The sequence below is a fragment of the Cebus imitator genome, unplaced genomic scaffold (genome assembly GCF_001604975.1).
Source record: "Cebus imitator isolate Cc_AM_T3 unplaced genomic scaffold, Cebus_imitator-1.0 Scaffold160, whole genome shotgun sequence".
Classification (NCBI taxonomy): Eukaryota; Metazoa; Chordata; class Mammalia; order Primates; family Cebidae; genus Cebus; species Cebus imitator.
This window is the reverse complement of record NW_016107475.1, coordinates 1,998,906-2,014,768: the sequence shown is the minus strand read 5'-3', so window position 1 is coordinate 2,014,768 and position 15,863 is coordinate 1,998,906. Positions and strand designations below refer to the sequence as shown.

Below are 15,863 nucleotides of genomic sequence, written 5' to 3'. Positions count from 1 at the left end.
AAAAAAAAAAAAGAATTGTTATTATAGAATACTATGCAGCCATAAAAAGGATGAGTTCATGTCCTTTGCAGGGACATGGATGAAGCTAGAAACCATAATTCTCAGCAAACTAACACAAGAACAGAAAACCAAACACCGAATGTTCTCACTTAAAAGTGAGAGTTGAACAATGAGACCACATGGACACAGGGAAGGGAACATCACACACCAAGACCTGTTGAGGGGCTGGGGGACTAGGGGAGGGATAGCATTAGGAGAAATACCTAATGTAGATGATGGGTTGATAGGTGCAGCAAACCACCATGGCACATATATACCTGTGTAACAAACCTGCAAGTTCCGCACATGTATCCCAGTACCAAGTGAGCTCAGCCACCGAGACCCCCACCCAGGCAGCGCTGAAGGAATTGAGAAGCAGACACCCAGACATAACAACAAAATGGGACCATCCCAGGGACCAGCAGTCTTCCGAGATGAGAACCTCAAGGGGCTGACAGCATTCCCGGCTGAGGGCCTTGAGCAGACTCTGACCCACACATTTATCCTCTCTGAATAGGTGATTATTATTAACAAACAGATGTTCGGTATTTTCTGATAACACAAAAAATATGCCAAGTAGGCAGCTGGTGCCTGCTTACCACTGATCACAGACAAACTAAAAAGTATTCTCCACGAGGGAGCCAGGGGGGCAGGGTCAGATGTCCCATGCTTAAAGAATTGTTTTAACCGGTGTGTGATTTTTATATGTTGTCCTGCCACTTTAGAATGCCCCAAGTAGTTTTCTACTTGGGGGGTAGGAGGGGCCCTAGGTTTTCCTTGCCATTTTTCTTTCTAGCAAACAATATATTCTATCATATACTCAGCATTTCTCAATATTCAACAACTTAACATTTCTCAACACCCTAGAACTTAAAATATAATAATTAAAATAAAGAATTGCTATTGAAGCAATCTGTTGAATATAACTGTAGATCTACACATAGTTCTTCAAAACACTGACCCATGGTTACACTAAACTGCATTTGGCAGCTTACGTAAAACAGAAACCGATCTATGATTAACACAATCATCTCAAAAGATGTTTTCCGATTTCTTCAAAAGACATATGAATTCCCACAAGCAAGACTGACAATATTTTTGTCATTATTTTCCAAAGCGAAATTAATGCACAATACTAAAGCTTTTCAGCACTAAAATAAATATAATAATTGTATAGTATATATCTTAGGAAGTTAGTGCTTTCCAAGCTTTGTCAGTACCATCCAACAGAAATTAAGATAAGAACATTCCTTTAGAATGGAGCATAACAGGAAAATAGATCTTAAGTGCTGAGGGCAGAATGCAATAGCAGAAATGAGGAAAGTACTATGTCCGTATCTTGGAGTCCTGTTCTGTTGCTTTGTCTACTGGAACAATAAAGAAACCTACAAGTAATGGTAAAGAGAACTCTGTTGACAAAGAGTCCCTGGGCCTTACCACGTATCTTGGCCCACCTCATGGCCTCCTCTTGAACTGAGTGGGGGATAGTTCCTTTCAGTCCTTAGGGTGTACTATAAAAATGCAAATTCCAGGTGGGAACGGAGGCTCATGCCTGTAATCCCAGCACTTTGGGAGGCCAAGTCGACTGGATTATGAGGTCAAGAAGTCGAGACCATCCTGGCCAACACGGTGAAACCCCTTCTCTACTAAAAATACAAAAATTAGCTGAGTGTGGTGGCGCGTGCCTGTCGTACCAGCTACTCGGGAGGCTGAGGCAGGAGAATCACTTGAACCCGGGAGGCGGAGGTTACAGTGAGCCAAGATCCCACCACTGCACTCCAGCATGGCAACAGAGCGAGACTCCATCTCAAAAAAAAAAAGCAAATTATGAACTGACTAGGAAACATAACTATTACCTCCAAAGCCTGTGACAGATCTCAGAACACCACAAAGTTCCCAGGACAGAAACTTAGTTCCCAGAACAGACGTAGGCTGGGCACACACCTCTGAAATCCCAGCACTTTGGGAGGCTGAGGCAGGCAGATCACCTGAGGTCAGGAGTTTGAGACCAGCCTGACCAACATGGTGAAACCCGATCTCTACTAAAAATACAAAAAAAAATTGGCCAGGTGTGGTGGCACATGTCTGAAATCCCAGCTACTCAGGAGGCTGAGGCAGAGGCAGAAGACATTGCTTGAACCCAGGAGGCAGAGGTTACAGTGAGCTGAGATAGGACCACTGCACTCCACTCTGGGCAGAAAAAAAAAAAGTTAGCTACAGACACAGCTCTCAAGTCTAAACTTAACATATTTAAGGAAGCATGGCAAATATAATGCTTGACATTATATAAGCATATAAGCATGACAAAATATAATCAAGCTTATATTTTGTCAATATAAATGGCCAGGATACTCTGGTCATTGCAATTTCAAAATTTTGGAAATAATATTTGCAGAGGTATTGTTAAAAACCTAAATGATTCCTTTGTGTTAACCAAAGCGTTGTCAAATAATTTCTTTAAACCGCATACCTTATGAAATAGTGATTTTTTTTAAAAAAAAAAAGGTAAGAATATCTTTTGAAAACTTACTTCTCATATTAACGTCTATAGGATTTACACTGGCAGCGTGAACTCTGACAATGACTTCATTTGGATAGTGTATGATAGGTATCATCATGTTCTTATTGAATCGAAGCACTTCATTCTTCCCATATTTATCTATCACCCAAGCAGGCATAACAGTGCTCCTTGGAGAGGTAGTACTAATCTTTCTAACCGAAGGCATTTGGACAACTATGCTTCTCCAGAAGCAAACAGCAGTACATGCATTTCTTCTAAGTACACAAGTCTTCAGAAATTCCATCGTAAACTGGTTGAACTGAGTGCTCAAACTTGGACTGGATCAAACTCGCACCCCTGAATTCAGTCAAACGGGCTAATTTCAAAATTAAGCATGCAAAATGAGCATTCCAAAATGAAATTAATCTAATGGAGAAACTTTATGAAGAACGTGGAACTGTTATTCTGCTCTTCGCATATGAAATGCTCAAATTAACGTTCCAGTCAGTATTCTGTCCATTCTCCTCCCTCCCTTTCACCCCTTCCCCTTTTTTTTAAAAAAAAAAAAAAGGAGAAAAGAAAAGCCGGTATGCAACCCCTCTAGATCCCTGCCCTGTCCGGGAGCCCTCGGCGGGACAAGCAGACACCGCTCGCGATCCAGCGCCAGAGAATTGAAGGCTTTTCGGCTGCCGCCGCGACCCTGGCCCGCAGTCTCCTTGCCGGTGCGCTCTCCTTAGCCGCCGGTGTGGCTTTGCGGGGCCAACCAATCGCCTGCAAAGATCATTTCCTCGGGCTGCAATTCAACCAATCCAAGTATTCGGTGTTGAAGGGCTCAGTGACGATTAAAGATGGCTGCGCCCATGTAACATCACTAGCGACCGGTGACCTCTTTTTCCTCCTTGCCTGGCTCCTATGGTGGCAGTCTGGGCAAGAGGACCATGCTGGGCCGGACCCTCCGAGAAGTGAGTAGATTTGGCCCTCTGAGGCCCCTGGGAGGGCGGAAAGTTCAGCGGAGTCCGTTGACAAAAGACTCCGTGGGCCTTACCACGCATCTTGGCCCACCTTACTGCCTCTTGAACTGAGTGGGGCATAGGTACCTTTCGGTCCTTAAGGTGCACTCGCCGTACCCATTCAGGAGTTAGGACTTTAGTAGGGGAAATGTCTGCACCGCGGAGCTGTAGGGTGGTGAATCGGCTTCTTAGGTGCTTAGACCTTTGCTCTGGTATGGGTCGGGCTCCGCAATGAGGTCGGAGTGGGCTTTGCCAGATAAGGGGGGCTTTTCGGGGCCACTTCAGGCTCCCTGTCCCCCACACTTAGCTGCAGTTGTCGTTAAGAAGCCCGGCAAAACTGTAGTTTGCAAAATTCAAACGAGTAATTTTTGGGTTTTTTGAAATAATTCATTCTGTAGGATTTACCTACCACTGAGATACCAATGATTCCCTAACCCTAGTCTCCATTTCCTGGACGTCATGTTTGAATTCTAGGCTGTATTTGTGATGCCTTCTGGACAGTTCTTCCAAATGTCACATAAGCACCTCAAATTCACTTTAATGAAGGTTGAAGTCATCACTGTAACGGGAGTACCCCCTTACCTCTTAACCCCCATCTTAAACAAAAGCTCTTGATATTTCTGAATTCTTAATAGACTCTTTTTAATGGCACAACTGTTAGCTCATTTGCCTTTAGAGCCTTCCTCATCGCTCATATCCAATAAATCACTAAGCTCTGTTAATTCAATCCTGCAGATATGGCTGTAATCTGCCCTCTCACGTGATTTCTGCTGTTACAGCTTTCTTTAATTCAGGTCTTTTTGCTTCCTGAAATTTCTTCTAAGTTCCTCAACCTTAGAACCATCTGAAGGCCGATTTCTATCAGAATCACCTGAGGCACCTGTTAAAACCAAAACTATGTCCCATTCTAGACTTAATTAGATCTGTGTGGTAAGTCTGGGAGTATGGTTTAATGGGGGATCCAGGTGATTTCTGGTAATAAGTAGCGGCTGAAGACCTAAACTGCCTTCCTTCTTCCTTTTTATTCCACCCTAGAAGTTTTCGTTTTGTTTGTTTGTTTTTCCCAGCTGGCAGCCTGGATTATAATTATAGATAGCTATAGCATATAATGGGAAATTTAAATCCACAGCCTTTAAATAATAAAGTTATTTCCCAAAATACATTATTATTTTACCATTTTGAATTGTATCAAATCAAATTTGTTCTTTAAAAAAAAAAACACCCAAAACTTGTTTTAAAATGAAATATAACCTATTCAAATACGGTATTTCCTTTTTTTGCCTTTCACTGCCAATCTAAGTAACAGAGACTCTCTAAAGAAAATATTTATTTTGGAGTAGCAATGCAATGGGAATATGTGTAATATAGCAAACTATATGCCTATTTAAGGAGGTTGGGGCAAGGGATGTTTTTAAGGACAAAATGAGAAGAATTACATAAATTATTTTGAATCAGTTATCATTGGCTACAAGGATGAGTCACAAAGGTGGCATCAGTCCAAGGTTGGATGGGCAGTTGCTGGTCAGATGTCCTTACAGAAGTATCTGTGTATGTGTGTGTGTAAGGTTGCAATGGCCTTTGTGCAAGGTTGTGTTTTTTTGAAATCTCATGATCTTTTTAAAAAAAGTTTAATGGGTACATAGTAGGTGTATGTATTTATGGAGCACATGAGATATTTTGATACAGGCATACAATGCATAATAATCATATCAGTAAATGGTGTATCCATCACCTCAAGCATTTATCATTTATTTGTGTTATGTTGGGAAAAGCTGCAAAGGAGAAAGGACTTACAGAGTGCCTACATAAATTGGTTATGAGTAACATATAAACAAGGAACAACAAACTGCGGAAGGCTGCAGGAGACCTCTGAGGAGGAAGGTCTCTCCATGCCTCATGTTCCAGTGTAGGGTGACCTCGACTCTGTTACCATAAACATTGTGCTCAAGGACATAAAACCCCTTCGTAGCACTGTGACATAGCCAGACTTGTAGGCTCTGTGTAAGGCCTGGGTTCCATCAGCTGTACATAGATAATAAGCTAAAGATAACCGCATGTTCTTGTTTTGTGAAACTCCCAAACCACCACTGTTATCAATCCTTAGGATGACACACCAGCTCTGGTTCACTAATTCACTTCCGGCTCACTGATTCACTCCACCATCACTCCACCCCTACCCTGTAGATCAAAGTGATTGTAATCAATAAATAATGTGGATGATTAGAGCTGGGGCCTTCACTGTCACCTCCAGGGTAATAAAGTGTGGTCCCCTGGTCCCACTTTTTCTCTTAATCTTTTTCTCATTCCTTTGTTGCCACCGGGTACCCATGGGTGATGTAGGGCTGGCTCCCAACAGTGTTAGAAACATTACAATTATACTCTTAGTTATTTTTAAATGTACAGTAAATTATCATTGACTGTAATCACCTGCTGTGCTATCAAATACTGTATCTTATTTATTCTGTCTAACTATATTTTTGTACCTATTATCCATCCCCACACCTACTGCTATCCTTTCCATCCTCTGGTAACCATCATTTTACTGGATCTCCACAAGATCAGTTGCTTTAATTTTTAGCTCCCACCAATCGGTGAGAACATGGGAAGTTTGTCTTTCTGTGCCTACCTTATTTCACTTAACAATGTTCTCCAGTTCCATCCATATTGTTGCAAATGACAGGCTCTCATTTTTCTTATGGCTGAGTAGTACTCCATTGTGTACCTGTAGGACATTTTCTTTATCCATTTGTCTGCTGGTAGACTCTTAGGTTGCTTCCAAATCTTAGCTATTGTGTATAGTGCTGCAATAAACATGAGAGAGCAGATATCTCTTTGCTATGTTGATTTTCTTTCTTTTAGGTGCATATATACCTAGCAGTGGGATTGCTGGATCATATGGTTGTTCTATTTTTATTTATTTTTAATTATTTTTTTTTTAGAGATGGGCTCTCACTATGTTGGCCAGGTTGGTCTTGAATTCTTGACCTCAAGCAATCCTGCCTCAGTCCCCTAAGTGCTAGGATTACAGGTGTGAGCCATTGCAGCCAACCAGGAATTGTATTTTTAGGTTTTTGAGGAACCTCCATACTATTCTTCATAGTGGCTGTAGTAATTTACATTCCATCTAACTTTTCTCCATCCTCAGCAGCATTCATTATTGCCTGTGTTTTGGATAGAAGCCATTTTAACTGGAGTGCGATGATATCTCATTGTAGTTTTGATTTGCATTTCTCTGATGATCAGTGACGTTGAGCACCTTTTCATATACCAGCTTGCCATTTATATGTCTTTCTTTTGAGAAATGTCTGTTCAGATCTTTTGCCCATTTTTAATTTGATTATTGGATTTTTCCCTGTTAAGTTGTTTGAGCTTCTTATATACTCCGCTTATCTATCCTTTGTCAGCTGAAGTGTGATAGTTCTTCTTATCAGGCATTTGTACATGAGAACCCTCTCTTCTTGACCTTACCTGGCTCCATTCGTCAGGATTTTAACACAAGTGACTCCGTTTTGATTTTGACAACTGTCATGACTCCTTAAGTGCTACCTTTTTTGTATTACTTCTCTCTGGTGTCATTGAGTGAGCCATTGTGAAAAAAACTTTTGCCTAATGGAGTTAAAAAAAACTATTTAGGAGAGCTGACCCAAGGGAAGACCCAGAAGATGCCTTGGCATGATTACTTTTACTTAATCAGCCCTTTAGCAAATACCTATTAATGCCTAGCATGCAAAACATTTGATGGTTATTTCCCAGCTCTGAAACTACCTTCTGTCTACTTTGTATTTTTTCCACATCACTGTACTGATGCCCTAAATTCTACTAATTAGGGATTAATTCATACAAATTATCTTTTCATTGAATTCTCTTTTAAATATGTACAGATGCCTGGGGAGGTTGAACAATTTGTTCACTCATTGTTGTAAATTATAACAGTTCAAATTTCTTCACAATTATCTTAATTGAGATAATCAGTTGAAGAGGGGAAAATTTGCTAGGAATTAGGGAGAAGGACTGAAAATGATGGGGGCAATTTGGGGGATGTGAGTAGAGGCTCATGGTAAGAGAGGAGCCCTGGGAATAATAGGCACAAAAAGGAGGTAAGATACCAAACAGGTAAAATTTCTATTTGTAAATTTTACCCGGGTACATTCAGAAAGGGGAGGAATCTCACTTTTACCTTTGTGTTTTGTGGCATGATCCCAGTGTTTCTAGGAGCCAGGCACAAGGCTAATATTATTAATCCTGAAGTTTCAAGAATAATATATTCAGTTGGCTTCTTGGAGGTTCAACTTTAGAAAAACTAATCATTGTTCTGTAGGGAAATTCGTTCCAAATTTTAAACAACTGTTATTCATTCAACTAACATTTAGTGAGTACCTCTGTGTTCCAGGCACTGGGGTGTAGCATTAAAAACAGATAGAGCCAGGTGCAGTGGCTCACACCTGTAATCCTAGCACTTTGGGAGGCCGAGGCGAGCAGATCACCGGAGGTCAGGAATGCGAGACCAGCCTGACCAACATGGAGAAACCCTGTCTCTACTAAAAATACAAAATTAGCCAGGCATGGTGGCACATGCTTGTAATCCCACCTACTCGGGAGGCTGAGTCAGGAGAATTGCTTGAACCTGGGAGGCAGAGGTTGTGGTGAGGTGAGATCACACCATTGCTCTCCAGCCTGGGCAACAAGAGCTAAACTCCATCTCAAAAAAAATAAATAATGGACAGGACAGAAGTTCTTGCTTCCTGAAACCAAACATTTTATTCAGGTAGTATAAGTACTATGGAGGAAAATTAAGTAGATTATAGTGTGAGAACTAGTTGGGGGAGCTGGACATTTTAGCTGGAGTGGTCAGGGAAGATTTCTCTGATTGAGTGGGTAATCACTTGAGCCTGGAAGGTTGAGGCTGCAGTGAGGCAAGATCATACCAGCGCACTCCAGCCTTGGTGACAGAGCAAGCCTCTGTGTCAAAAAAAAAAAAAAAAGCAAGAAAGCATGGAGATCAATTCGAAGCCTGTTGCATTGGCAAGAGATAATGGGAGTGGGTATTGTTTTTTAAGTTAGGGCTTGCAAATCAGATGTCCTGGATCTGGGGTTTGAGGGAAAGAGAAGAATCAAGGAGGATACGTAGGTTTTTGGCCAGGGCAGTTGTGGAAATGTAACATCAAGATGGGAAAGCCTCTGAAGGGAGCAGGTTTGGAAGGGGAAGGTTATCAAGAGTTTTGTTTTGGATGTGTTAATTTTTAGATGCCTCTTAGATATCCAAGTGAAGCTATCAGTTATGCAGCTAGATACAAGAATTTAGAGAAAAGAGTTTCAGAAAAGTGGCTAGGTAAGAGGATATACATTGGCCAGAGTATAGAAGATATTTAAAGTTATAGGGCCAGATGAGATTACCTGGGAAGTTGAATGTAAAAATAGAAGAAGACCTAAAATTCCAAGATTTTAGAGGTCAACAATAAAAGTAAAGCCAGCAAAAGAGACTTGAAAGAATACCCTGTGAGACAGGAGGAAAACCAGGATGGTGCGGTGTCTAGAACACAGAGAAGTGTTTCAAAGAGGGAGTGGTTACTTGTGTTGAATGCCACTAAAGAGTACTATAAAATGAGGACTGGTGTTGACCAATGGGTTTAGGAATGTGGAGCCTGCTAGTGATCTTGACATGCAGTTTCAAGAAGCAAGAAGGCAAAAGCAAGAATGGACTGTGTTAGAGAGATGATAAGTACCCATCACCAGAACACTCAGCCCTTAAGAGTTCTCCTGTAACTTCAGCATTTATCAAGGCAATTTTTTTTTTTAAAGACAGTTCTGTTCTGTCATACCTGTAATCCTGGCACTCTGGGAGTCCGAGGCAGGTGGGTCACAACGTCACAAGTTCAAGACCAGCCTGGCCAACGTGGTGAAACTCCATCTCTACTACAAATACAAAAAAATTAGCCAGGCATGGTAGTGGTAGTCTCAGCTACCCAGGAGGCTGAGGCAGGAGAATCGCTTGAACCCCCCGGGAGGCAGAGGTTGTAGTGAGGTGAGATCACACCACTATACTTCAGCCTGGGTGACAGAGCTAGACTCCATCTCAAAAAAAAAAAAAAAAAAGACAGTTCTTTTCCTAAGTGAACCTTTAATGCTCTCTGTTAAGTTAAAGTGTCTTCACTTCGTGGCAGAGAAATAAATGCCAAAATGTCTTGCATAGAGAATAATTATATAAGTTGAACATCTCTAATCTGGAAATCTAAAATGCTCCAAAATCCGAAACTTTTTGAGCACCAACATGATTTTCAAAGGGCATGTTCAAAGGAAACGCCCCAGGAGCATTTTGGACTTGAAATTTTGGGTTAGGGATGCTCAACTAGAAAGTATATAGTGCACATGGAGTATTCCAAAACTTGAAAATATCTGAAATCTGAAACACTTCTTGTCCCAAGCATTTTGGATAAGGGATACTCACCGTGTAGTATAGTAAGTAGTTCAGAGCGTGGTTTTAGAAACAAGATCAGTCCTTGGTTGAATCCCAGCTCTGCTACTTTTTAGCTATGTGACCTCAGGTAGGAACTTCAGTTTTTTATCTGTAAATGGAGATAATTATAGCATCTCAGTGTGGATGTGAAGATTAAATGATATATTAAGCACCGAGGACAATGTGTAGAACTAACTACTATTAACACTAATTTCGTTACAGGGACAAAATTACTAATTATATGTATTTACAATTTTCCTTTCCCTTACTTTGTAAGAAGAATGGTTCCTGAGCAAGTTTTTAACATTTTTTGAGGAGGTATACTGGTTGTCTGCTGCTGCATAACAAAGTACTATAAACTTTGTGGCTTAAAATAACATAATCCAGGATCTCACACTTTTCTGGGTCAGAAGCCTAGGCATGGAGTAGCTGGGTTCTCTACTCAGGGTCTCACAAGGCTGATATCAAGGTACTGCAGTTGTACGGCAAGGTACTGCTAGGCCTAGAGTCCATCTGGAGCTCCAGTCCTCTCGACCTCATTGGTTTTTGGCAGAGTTCATTTCCTGCAGTTGTGGAACCAAGGTCTCGTTTTCTTGGTGGCTGTGTGGATGTTAGTAATGATGTATGTAGTCTGGGCAACGATCAGGAAAGTTGGTAACGGGTGAAGTGAAGGGAAAGTTTGTGCAAAGTAAGGTCAAAGAAGTGAAAAGTCAGGTATTGGTATGCATGGACTTGAAGTTTGTCGTGAACAAGGGAGAGGATAGGAGCAATAACAACAAAGGTGACAGTGAGCTAGGTGCCAAAATTGTCAGTGAATTTAAAGTAGTACCAGGGAGGCTATAGGTCAGCACACCAGGGAGCATGGTGTCATCCCCCAAGGCATGTGCTTCAGAGGAGCTGAGATGTTTGAGAGAGGAGGGAAGAGAAGCATTGAGGAACAAGGAGATCATCTGTCTCCTCTCCCATTCTGGACTCTGTGGTACCTGGTAGGTAAGCACTAAACAGGAGCAACAGTGGCTGCCAGGGAAGGCCTAGTCTCCATTAGAGAAAAGACATGCCAGAGAGAGAATGTTTTGTCTTTTAACAAAAATTTGAAAGTTAACTTCGTTTTATATTCAGATATGACACCTGCAGTTTTATCCTGGGAAACTGTATATGTGATTTATATTTCCTGCTTCTTATGCTCAGCGCATCTAGCTGATTAGCATCTTTGTTTTCATTTCTGTTTTCCAGTTCTCTTATTGATTTTTTTTTCTCAAATCTACAGTTCCTAAAAATGGTCTTAATGAAAATCAGCACCATTTAAAGTGAATACTCCTAGACAGTCTTATTTCTTACCCTTCAACCACAATTGTAATCCCAGCTCTTAGCTTTTATCCTCTTACCACTCTGGAAGCAGCTTGAGGATCGTAGACATTAGGGGACTTGAGAGGAGTCAAGGAAGGAGAGAAAGTGGCAGATGGAATTTTCCTCATTATTACAACTTAGCCATGGGATGGGCCTGCCTATATATCTGTCTGTATGTATTGTCTGTCTAGCTCTGGGTTTTTGCTAGCTCTAATTCCCTTCCACCCAGCCTATCACCATGTTTGTTCTTCCCATTCCGTATACATGATATTAAAACACACGGCTCTCTTTTATTCCTTGTAGCTTCTTTCTTCTGGAGGGCTTACATTTCTTACAGACTATCTGACGAACTCTCTTGTTGTTACTATAGAAGTCACCTCCTTAAGTCAGACCTTGCTGTCCTCCCCATCCCTGCATAGTCCAGTAGCCTCCCCATGGAAGTCCTTTTCCTCTTGTCTGTAAGCATTAGGGATCCTCTTGATGACCTCTTCCCACTGCTTGTTGCATTTAAAACCCTCAACCCTAAGAATGCCATTGCTTTGATGATTTACTCAATAGCTGAGAGCAGATCATTTGCAGATTTTCCCCTCAAATGCAAACTTCTCTTGTTTAGTGTGTATAGGACATGTGACAATACTGTCAACTTGAAGGACAAACTAAGCTTCCAGTAGAGTAGAGATAGAAATGGTGAAGACTGTATATTATGGAGTGAAGTCACCCTGTCCTTTACCGTTTGAATGACTTTGGACAAATCACTCAAGGTCTCTGAGCTTCAGTTTCTTCATCTGTCAAATGAGATAAACAGTACCTAACTGTGTGGTTGCTTTAAGGGTTAAGTGAAGTAATAATGCATGTAAAGCAACAATGTCTGGCTCTTGGAAAATACTTGGTAAATATCATTCCTTCCTCTATTCTCCTTTTCTCTCAACTCCTATCTAATCCAATTATCTTTTCATAAAATCTCCAAAGCTTTGGTGTCATCTTTTACTTCTTGTTATTCATCCTTTTTATCTGATTAGTAACTACATTTATTATTACTTCCTACAGGAAATGTTAGACAGTCATGACTTCATCTCAGGCCCTACTTCCTGTCGGTATACACTGATATTCACTATTTCCCAGTCACTTTTGGTGCAGTTCTTTACCAGCCTTCCTAACATCTTCTCTAAAGACAGAATTTCAGAAAAGTTTCTCAGTTTTCCTTTGAACCTCTATAAGCAGTTCTCTCAATTCATAGTGTCTCTTACTTGAACTCCACAGTAGGTATAAAGATCTTATTTAGAGAGCCATAAAAATCCTGCAATGCCTTGTCCAGTTCACTTCTCTTTTTTTCTCTCTGGACTGCTTGTGTTGCAGCTAAGCTACCCTCTCCACAGAATCTGCCCTCAGCCATCCTTCACCCATGCTGGGCCTCAACTCCCCCTGGACAGAATGGTTTACCTAACTTATTGCTGTTGTTTGTACAGCCTGACTTTGAAACCGAAAGTTAGCAAAGGAGAAGAATGTCATGTCCTTCACCTGTCCTCAAGCTGATCAGTGCATCACCCTTCATCCACCACACTGAGTGTTGAGGTAATAGGTTCTCTTGATTTTGAACCCAAGCCTCACTTCAAAATGTAATACTTAGCTACTCCATCACCCCCACCTCCACCAATATAACATTTGAAACTTCTGCCGAGTCAGTAAAAGGTTTTTGAATTGTATGTATAGGTTTCTGCGGCACTGAAACAAGGCCAAATTACACCAACAGAGCTCTGTCAAAAATGTCTTTCTCTTATCAAGAAGACCAAGTTTCTAAATGCCTACATTACTGTATCGGAAGAGGTGGCCTTAAAACAAGCTGAAGAATCAGAAAAGAGATATAAGAATGGTAAATTACTTTTAATTATACATCATTGTTATATCACCAGAGAAGGAGTTTAATTGGTTGTAGCAGTCTCCCTTTGGCAAGTGAAGCTTTAAACATAAAACATACCCTTATTTAAAGAACTTGCCATGAGGATAATAAAAATAAGGGTAATGGATATGTGATGCTTTATAATGTCCAACTGTATTAATTTCTGACATACATATGGTTTCTGAAGAATCCTGTATGCCAAAAACTAATAGTTACTGTAATAACATGTATTCATGTATGTTTATGTTTTAAACTATCTCTTTTATCACTCTTTTGGCCTTTTAATGCAGGACAGCCACTTGGGGATTTAGATGGAATTCCTATTGCAGTAAAAGACAACTTTAGCACATCTGGCATTGAGACAACATGTGCATCAAATATGCTGAAAGGTAAAATTTAACTGATCAGAGCATTGATAATTTTGTAAAAATAAGTATTTTTCACTTTTAGGATAACAAAGTACCAAGATAATTGCAGACTAATTGTATCTTTGAAGGAAATACTTAGAATATAATATCACCTTTTTCACTATTTGCTTTTTTAGAATGCAGAATTTTTCTTTAGAGGTAGGCCAGCTTAATGAACGCTACTTGAGAAGTTTTCAAAAATTCTATTAATATTTAGGAAGACTCAGTTCAATAACTAATTACCAGCTGGGTGCATACCTGTAGTTCCAGCTACTTAAGAGGCTGAGGCAGGAGAATCACTTGAGTTCACGAGTTTGAGTCCAGCCTGGGCAATATAGTGAGACCCCATCTCTAAAAAAACAAACAAAAAACACAAAAAACTGATCACCATGAACACACTATATAACCTCTAACTTGAGCTCATTGATAACATGGGAATGAATATGAACTGGTTATCATCAATACCCCTCTCTTGTGGATGATGTGAGGATTCATTAACATCTACTGACCAGTTATTTTTTATTTCCTAATTCCTCTATTTTTTATAGCACAATATGGCAATGCTTAGATTTATTCTTTAGAATTTGGTCACAAGGAATCGGGTTTATCAAGATATTTGGATCCTTGGAAGGAAGAGAAACAGAAAAATGTTATTCAGAGCACTAAATGCTAAAAGTAATATTCTATGAGGAATATGCCCAACCTTCCTCTAATATTCAGACTGTTGTTAATTATTTTGGAATATATACTAGGGCTTTTCAGTAGTTAGAGGAAATTTTAGTTGAAAATAAAGATCTATTTCTAACTGGAAATACATAAAAATTACTGTGTGGTATCACATCATCTGAGAAGAAAAAGTCAAGTACAATGAGCAAAATAGACATTTACTATTACTTTCATAAATACTAAGTACATCTCTATCATGTAATATTTTGTAGAACTGTTAAAGTCAGTGTTTTTAGATAATAAAAATAGTTGGCCAGGCACGGTGCCCCATGCCTTAATCCCAGCACTTTGGGAGGCCGACGCAGGTGGATCACCTGAGGTCAGGAGTTCAAGACCAGCCTGGCCAACATGGTGAAACCCTGTCTCTACAAAAATATAGAAAGTAGCCGGTATGACGGCAGGTGCCTTTAATCCCCGCTCTTCAGGAGGCTGAGGTGGGAGAATTGCTTGATCCCAAAGGCAGAGGTTGCAGTGAGCTGAGAAAAAAAAAGTGAATGTACAGATTATCTTTGGAAAACATACATTTAAGCAGTAGGAAAAAATTACTAGAAGAAAGTACAACCAATTATTTAAATTAGGAATAATTAATACATATCACTATGAATTGCTTAATTGCAGTTTGGACTGTTGTTTCTTTCTTTTTTTTGAGGTGGAATCTCACTCTGCTGCCCAGGCTGGAGTGCAGTGGCACGATCTCAGCTTACTGCAACCTCCACCTCCCAGGTTCAAGTGATTCTCCTGTCTCAGCCTCCTAAGTAGCTGAGGTTACAGGCACGCACCACCACGCCTGGCTAATTTTTATATTTTTAGTAGATGTAGGGTTTCGCCACATTGCCCAGGCTGCTCTTGAACTCCTGATCTCAGGTGATCCACCCATCTCAGCCTCCCAAGTGCTAGAATTACAGGCATGAGCCACCACACCCTGCCAACTCCTGTTTCTAACATATGCTTGTTTCTTACATATGATTTGCATGTTCACTGTTTTGTTTCCTATTTAAAAAAAAAAAAAACTGGCCTTTTGGCGGGAGCCACCATCTTCCAGTAATTCACCAAAATGACAAACACAAAGGGAAGGAGGAGAGGCACCCGATATATATTCTGTAGGCCTTTTAGAAAACTGGGAGTTGTTTGCCACGTACATGCAAACCTATAAGAAAGGTGATGTTGGCCAGGCGCAGTGGCTCATGCCTATAATCCCAGCACTTTGGGAGGCCAACGTGGGCATGCCGATCATGAGGTCAAGAGATCAAGACCATCCTGGCCAACATGATGAAACCCTGTCTCTACTAAAAATACAAAAATCAGCTGGGCGTGGTGACACACACCTGTAATCCCAGCTACTTGGGAGGCTAAGGCAGGAGAATCAGTTGAACCCAGGAGGTAGAGGTTGCAGTGATCCAAGATTGTGACACCACTCCAGCCTGGGTGACACAGCGATACTCCATCTCAAAAAATAAATAAATAAATAAAGTCTAAATCTAAA

The 15,863-nt window shown here is 40.6% G+C and overlaps 2 protein-coding genes across 5 annotated transcripts in view; one reads left to right on the top strand and one right to left on the bottom strand.

Moving 5' to 3' along the window:
• RTN4IP1 (reticulon 4 interacting protein 1) overlaps nt 1–3,290 on the bottom strand; it is a 56,517-nt gene extending 53,227 nt beyond the window's left edge. The window contains exon 1 of one of the 2 annotated variants that reach the window (XM_017543759.2): nt 2,570–3,290. In XM_017543759.2, coding sequence (XP_017399248.1) covers nt 2,570–2,843 — 274 coding nt within the window. In that variant the 5' untranslated portion in view covers nt 2,844–3,290. The remainder of the gene's footprint in view (nt 1–2,569) is intronic. The other variant, XM_037743957.1, reaches the window with a different exon arrangement.
• The window catches only part of QRSL1 (glutaminyl-tRNA amidotransferase subunit QRSL1), a 39,533-nt gene continuing 26,689 nt past the window's right edge, over nt 3,020–15,863 (top strand). The window contains exons 1-3 of one of the 3 annotated variants that reach the window (XM_017543756.2): nt 3,020–3,501; nt 13,061–13,220; nt 13,538–13,636. In XM_017543756.2, the coding sequence (XP_017399245.1) occupies nt 3,478–3,501; nt 13,061–13,220; nt 13,538–13,636 (283 nt within the window). In that variant the 5' untranslated portion in view covers nt 3,020–3,477. Of the gene's footprint in view, nt 3,502–12,711; nt 12,923–13,039; nt 13,221–13,537; nt 13,637–15,863 lie in introns of those variants that run through there. The other 2 variants (XM_037743956.1, XM_017543757.2) reach the window with 2 other exon arrangements.